Here is a 7,746-nt window from a genome sequence, read left to right on the forward strand (position 1 = left end):
TTATTTTCCTTTCACTCCAAAGATCTCCAGTACCTGACAGCCTGCATATCCAAATTTCCAACTTCCATACAGATCTGAGGCAGCAGACATGGGGTAGCCAATGCTACTGACCCCGATGTCGGTAACAGCCAGGTTTATGATAATTGCATTTGTGGGTGTCCGAAGTTCCTTGTACTTAATGAAGATGCCCAGAACTATTATGTTGCTGAGAATACTTATCATACCTGAGAACACACACAAAAATACCATGCATTTTGTTTAATCTGAATGTTCAAAATCAAAATTAAATATTCAAGCCCTTTTGAAAACATAGCAAATCTATTTTAGTTCATTTATTTGAACAGCTCCTGCTATTCTTAACACTGTAACATCTTCATAGCCTGTCTCTTCTGTGACATGGAAATAAGAAAATTAAAACACAAAGAATCTGCCAAATCACAGAAGCTGAAAGTTGATTTTAATGTAATTAATATTGATCACTCTGTCCTTGAAAGTCCTTCTTTGGCTTTCACGATGCCATCCCTGCTGACTTTTAGGACATATTTTTTTCTTTTTCCACTCTCTTGGCCACCCATCCCCGCCACCTCCCCAGCTGAAGTTCTAGGATACATGTATGACCTCTCTTCTGGCAGCTTAACTTCCTTCTTCTCCTTCCTGAGGACTAAGACTCTTCTTTTTCTATAGTTTCCTTTCTCACACTTCAAGTATCACCCCACCCTAACAGCACTTTGTCACTATTTCCAGCCCGGACACGTCCTCCAGGCCCACATCTTCTGTCTTCATTCGACTCATTGCCATTAAACATTTCTTAAGCATTAACAGTTATTACCACGTGTACGATCATATGACTGTTCCAATATTTCTTAAAACTCAACATACCCAAATCGGAATCTCTCTCACACATCCACGTCCCCCATCAAGGGGACACACTGCAAGATGTGACTATCAAGAGAGGAAGTCGAACCAGCTTTCTGGTCCACCGAGAGGCCTCACAGGTGATACCAAGTTTCTGCAATCTGAGATCTGACTCTGCGTGTAGGTCCAGAAACTCAGTGCTGTCAGTGCCCCAGAACTGGCTGGAGTCAAGTAGACTAATGATTAAACTTATTAATCAGAATGCCACTGTATTAATTTACATTGAGAAATATCGCTGAGTGGACTGGACATGCATGTCAGCCTGATCGACATCCTCTACCTGCTGCAGAGGATGCGTAAGTTCCCACAAGCCGGATGTGGGCTCAATAGGTCCCAACAGTGGGGGTGGGGTGTGAAGAGAAGCTTCTCAGCCGAGAAGCTAGAACCACTGCCAGATTCCTCGGGACTAGAGGAAGGTTATGCAACAAGCAATAACAGAGTTGTGTTCTCTGTCATGAAGAGAATTACTTGGTGAGCAATCCCTAGCTATCATCAACGAGAGAGGGCAGGTTTCCAAATGCCAATACACAAAGGTATCAGTTAAGTAAGAACTTCTATTACATCTTGGCACTTTAGTCAAAACTTGTCTTAGCATCCTGTTATGCTAACCTTCTAGATTGCTGTTCTTTTCCCCTCCACACTGCTGACAGAATAAGCTTCCTACAACATAGAATTAACTGATTCTTCTCCTTCTCGAAACTTCTAAGAATCCCCACCGCCTGTGGGATAAGAGTCCAAATGTCCCAACCTGATATTCCAGGCTCTTTGCCTCAATCTGTTATCAGCCTCTGTAAGCGAAGTTCCGCACTGTCAAGCAAACCCTCCGTTCTACTTACGTATCAAGTACACCACGCTGCTTGTACATGTCGACTTATATTTTCTCCCACTTAGAACAACTTCCTCCTTCCCTCTAACTACCCCAACACTACCCACCCTTCGAAGTTCAGTCCAAGCCCAATTCTACCCCAAAGCCTTCTCCTACCTATAATTTCCAAAGTGCCTGCTTGTTATACGCACTTGATCTTATGTGACGCTATATTATTTGTGATGTATTCCCAGTCTTTTCCTGTAGATTTCAGCCTCCTCATGATTTGTTTCTTGAGTATGTGACATACAGCAGATTTATTTAATAAATGGGCCACAATTAAAACTCATATTGCTTAGTTTCTAATATTTCTTCAAGATAATTGGCACACAATAATTGCAAATTAGATGATTCTTTGGCTCTGTTTTTACCATCTAGTACAGTAGTACGCATACAGGAAATACTCCAAAAAATTTAATTAAATGAAGACTTTCTGGGCTAGCTACTAACCGGATGATTAACTTTAAAAGTTAGATCAAAACAAGGCATTCAACTGCTGCCTACCAAGTACACAACCAGAATAAAGTAACTACACCGTGCAGGGGGCATGAGGGAAGCCCTCGTTTCTCTCCGTAGCTGTCCCAGGCTCTCCGCCCTATTTCCCTAGCGGTAGGTGTTCTAGCGGGCAAGATAGTTCACTTAGCAGTTAAGTTTAAGTCATCTCTCAGTCAGTCGAAACTCCAAGCAGCACTTGACGTTGACCTCTCCTTCTCTTCTCTTCAGTAGCCCAACAGAGAAAGAAAACTAGGGGTCACCTCTGATGCTCCCCCTCCTTCTCCCCCAATCCCCACATCCAATCGTGAGTTCTGCCTTCTGGTTCTTGAGTGTATCCACTTCTGTCCCCACTGCCATGACTCCCTCCACAGGATCACCGCAACGGCCTCCTATGTGGTCTTTTAGCTACCAAGATAGCACGTTTCTAAAATGCAAATCAGGTCACTCCTGCTGAAAACCCTTCCGCGACTCCCTGTCCCCTTCACGCTTCCGTGGTTCTTCATTGCCTGGTATTCAGCATTTTACCTTCTTCAGCCTGTCTCTCCCCGTCATTTTATAATTCATGCATAATGGACTTACTTCAGATCTTACATTCACCATGCCCTCCCATCTCCCAGCCTTGACTGGGGAGAGCGCTCCAGTTTACTAAGTTAACAAAACGCCTGTTGCATTGGAAGTTGGCAAAAGTTCATAGGAGCTAAAATCTAAAGGAAAGATTGAATTTAAAATGAAAAATCTAAATAGGCTCGTTGTAAAAGTAACAAACAAATGCTTTCACTGCACCCTTTTCCTCATAGTTTTGGTTTTGATTTGGGGGTTTAAATGAATTTTATTAAAGGAGGAAAATGAGGGGAATCGGAAGAACAAGAGATGTTTGATATGGGGACAGAACGAAAGCGGAAAGAGTTAGATATGCTTCCTTCTGTTCATCTACCAAAAACACAAACAAACAGCACATACTTGTGGTATATCTTGATAAAACTGACTCTTGCAGTTCTATGTGAGGGCTCTAGAACCAAAGTGCCTGGGTTCAAATCCTGGTGCGGCTACTTAGTATTAATAGATGTGTGTGTTGAGCAAGTTTCTTAAACTCTTCATCTGTATAAACAGGGGAAATAAAAGTAACTTACTGAATTAGTGTAAGGATGAATTATTCTCGACATGTCAGGTTTTAGAACAGTGCTTGGTATAGCAAGTATTCAAAAGATAACATTAGCAGCAGTAGTAAGATTACTATTACTGTTACAGGGATAAGAACCAGATAGGACCTTTCTTAGGAAATTTCCTTTACATGCTACTTTTGTAACCAGATCAAAAGATAGTTTTTCTTGGTCATCTACAAAAAAGTAAACCAAATGCTCATATACAAAGTATTTCCATGTAATTGTGATGAGATTTCCCTCTTTTTTTTTTTCTTGCAGAAAGAAACAATTAAAAAGAAATAGAATTTGTTCAGTTTTTATCATAGAGAGGTATTCAAATGAACAAGTTAACATGCCACTAAAATTACAAAAATTAACTGAGGAACTCACAATTTCTAGCACAAAAAGTAACATTCTGAATTATAAGGAAAAAACTAAACCAATTGTAAAGAATAAACTGGGTATAGGAGGATTTGTTATACTTTTCACTCTACTTTTGAATATGTTTGAAAACTTTCATAAAAGTCAGTCCAAGTAATAACGAACCCAATATAACAAGCAGTTACTTCTAAAACTTGTACTGAGCATAAAAGACGAATTTCTACTATCATTTCCCCCACCCCTTTTTTTCTGCAAACAAGCCTTTATCTTCATCCAGTATTTGTATCAATGAGTGTGTGTGGGGAGAAAGAAAAATATTTGCCCAACATCTACTGTGTGTGCCATTTAGGTGCATTTCATTTTACTCCTCACAACAATCTGACAAGTAGCTTATTCTTATCCCTGTTTACAGATAAGAAAATGGAAGAACAAAAAGGTGAAGGAATTGGCTCACAGTTGCAAAGATAATAAAAGATGAAATCCAAATATAGCATTTTAGAATGAGCTGAATTTTCAAGACTCTCTTCTCGATGACAAGACACTCTGCTCTGTCTTTTTAGGATTTTAATTTTCTTTCCAGAACCTTTTAATCTTTAGCTAGATTCCACCGCCAAAAACAAAAACATGACAATTATGAATAGTAAATGATATAAAAATACATTTCTGCCATGGTGTATATTCTTCCCCAATAAAAACTTGACAATGTAATAACCAAATATATGGGTAATTTTTATAAAAGAACTATTCACTGCATAGAAAACTGCTCAGTTCCCTCTTCAGTGCTCACATTATTTATCAAAATTCAAAATAACCAATGACATTATCCACCATTAACAATGCTTTCTTTTATGCTTTCACCTACATTCTCTTATTTGATCTGTATAGCCCAGAAATAGATTATTATCATCCTGATTTACCATCTGAGCAAGTCAACTAAGGATAAGTGACTTGTCAAGGTTGGTCAATACGGAACTTGAAACAACATATGCTCTTTCTTTCGCCGTATGCTGAATACCTCTGCTTTTCTTCATTCTAAAGCAAGATAGCTGTTAATGAAATAATTAAACATCCGTACCTGCCATAATCAAGTAAGTTGCAACAATATTGTGTTCAGTCTGTGAAAAGACCGAGCCATCTTCATTTTTAGAGTCTGAATTGTTGCCTAAATTATTCCTTAGCATTTTGGAGGGAAGGAATTGAAACGGCCTTCCTAATAAGCCTTCAGTAATTATGAACTGTTTTCTGAGCCACTGAGAAAAGATTTTTCAGGACCAATCATTTCCACTTAAGAGATCTCAAAGAAGGGCCTTTTCATAGAGGCCCTCCCTGAACACTTTTAATTGGGCTAAATAGGAAAGGATTTTAATTCCCAGAACAAGGGGAAAGCCTATTAGCAAAACAAAAACACCAAGCACCATGCATTCTAACCAACTGGGGCATCAGTCTTATATGTAAGGAGATTATCGAGCACACACATCCCATTTAAATCAATAAACAAACTCAGAAAATCAGTGCAGGAGCTGACTTCCAGCAGAAATCAGTTCTGAAATGAAAAGCCAGCCTTAGTTCTTTGAAACTATTCAGATTAAGGTCCCTGTTTTCTGATGATCCTTTGAGCTTTCCCATTTCGGTTCCCTTTGTGTTTTTTTCTTAACAATTTAAATATTAGAAATAAAGATGTAATCTCCCCATATACTTCTGAACCTCACTTCCCTAAAGGCACCAATATTGTTTGGCATATATCCTTTCTCATGCTTTTCTTTGCTTATGCAAACATATTCATACAAGAGTTTGAGGTTTCTCCACTTTTCTTTTAAACAAACATGCATATATAAACAAATACACACATATACACACATACATTATGCAACTTGTTTTCCCCTAAAGCCTTATTATGAATTCCAGGTCAAAAAACATAAGTCTAATTTATTAATAACCATATTTCATAGCATGGATATACCATGATCAACTCCACCATCTACCTCAGTTCATTTATCCTACAGTTTGATATGCAATTAATATTATCTGGTGATAGTAATAATAGCATATATCAACAAAGTATCTGAATTCCTATTATAAAGTATAAGGTAATTCTAATATTCTGGATTATCATGTTGTAACCTGAAAAATGGGTTACAATCTATTATTAATATGAACGTTTGTTAGAATGATGATATCCTTATTACTTTTTTTCCATATTCTTTATACCGTGTAACATTAAAATCTGATTCTTTTCAGTGAATTTCTTAAAATCAGAAAAACTTTGGAGAAATGGTTAGGCACCCTGACGTAAGTATGTAACAGAAACACTAGAGGGCTGTATTTACCCACTTAATTTTATAAATCTTAGAACGGCACCGGAGGAAGGGACCCTAAGATAGTGCTTTTGCCTCAGTTCTCTCACCTCTATATAAACTCAAGAAAGCAAACAAGTTGACTGACCGCTCCCAAATCTTACAGCTACCAGCACTAAAATCGTTACAAATATAAAGCAACACTCCGAAGAATACCTGGACTAGGAAAGAATCTCATCAGTTCTCGAAAGTATCAAAATATTTTCAAATGACCGAAGCACAACTCTCTCCTCCGTTTTAAAGATCTACGGCTTGTTGGGTTTTAAGTCTTTTTCTTTCTTGCTTTTCTTTCTCATTCAGTAAGCAAAATAAAACTTTAAAAATTTCTGAATTTGGTTTATACTCCCTTCCTTTTCTGTAATAGATTATACCCAGTATTAGCATCCATTTAAAATTTTGAGAAATAATTATTTCTAAGAACTGAAAAATAATTCCAAAGATGGCCGGCTTTCTGCTGCGGATGAAACTTTTTCCAGATTTGCGTGAGGTAGTGCAGAGTACTTTTTCATGCTTCCTTCACGAGTGACACCGAAAAGCTATGTTGGGATGAGGCTTAGAAATACATGTGAACTTTATTCAAAATGAAATGCCCCAAAGGAAACCCAGAAAGAACCATACTGTAAGAAAAGGGGGTGCGGGAGAAGCTAAAAGATGGCCAAACGATATACCTAAGGTAAAAGGTGAAATCTCCAGGTGGTTTGTCTGCTGGCCTATATATTAACTTCCATCATTGCCATTTTAGATTCTTTTTTAATGTTTAAAAAAAATACTGTAGAAATGTTGCACTATTATTTGTCCTTGGGATAATGCCATCCTCCCTCTGGTGCTCGCTGAAGTCTTTTAAAAACCAAGAGCAAAAACTCTGGCCTTAATACTCACTGAAAATTTCATCCTCAAAATTCTAAATCAAATAGCCTCCTTTCCTAAGTTGTAAAAGTATAGCTTCCTTTTCCTGTGAAAATATTTTCAACATATTTATTCATTATATATATTTGACTTATAAATTTATCAATCTCACTGTAATTTCATTAACCAAAAAGGATAAGAAAAACCAAAAAAATGACATAGATGACTATATGCTACTCCAATGAGCATTCGACAGTAAATCAAGCATGTTAGAAAATTTAATAAATGATATAGAAATATCATCCCTTCTAAGAAGTAACATGTGAAGGAGGAAAAAATCAATAGCAGAGTAAATGGTTCTGTATCATGGAACCCTAACTTGCTATCATGGTTATTTCCTAATACTACACTAGCAATGGTGACCAAGACCAATTTCATTTTTAACATTTAACGTCCCTAGCCAGAAATCTGAATATGTAGTAGGCAATCAAAGATTTACTTATGGTGAATAACATCTTAAGCCTTTAGAGTACTTTGAAAAAGTAAAAGTAAAATAAGAACATCCAGTAAAACTTTTAATACTCCATCTATAGTGAATGACAAAATAAATGTTTCTCAAGAAATTCTTATATATTTCTCACTTGAACAAAGCTACTCCAAGTTTAATAGATTCCTAATACTGAAATTTTAAAATCAATTATTGCAATTAGAGAAACTGCTTTACTAAGTTTAATTTATGTATTAAAAT

The 7,746-nt window shown here is 37.1% G+C and overlaps 1 protein-coding gene across 1 annotated transcript in view; it reads right to left on the bottom strand.

Moving 5' to 3' along the window:
* RRH (retinal pigment epithelium-derived rhodopsin homolog) overlaps nucleotides 1–4,979 on the bottom strand; it is a 17,984-nt gene extending 13,005 nt beyond the window's left edge. Inside the window, exons 1-2 of the mRNA XM_012655079.1 lie at nucleotides 4,874–4,979; nucleotides 34–224 (exon numbers count right to left, since the gene is read on the bottom strand). Of these exons, the coding sequence (XP_012510533.1) occupies nucleotides 34–224; nucleotides 4,874–4,979 (297 nt within the window). The remainder of the gene's footprint in view (nucleotides 1–33; nucleotides 225–4,873) is intronic.
* Nucleotides 4,980–7,746: the final 2,767 nt, after the last annotated feature.

The sequence above is a fragment of the Propithecus coquereli genome, unplaced genomic scaffold, assembly GCF_000956105.1.
Source record: "Propithecus coquereli isolate 6110/MARCELLA unplaced genomic scaffold, Pcoq_1.0 Scaffold46, whole genome shotgun sequence".
Lineage (NCBI taxonomy): Eukaryota > Metazoa > Chordata > Mammalia > Primates > Indriidae > Propithecus > Propithecus coquereli.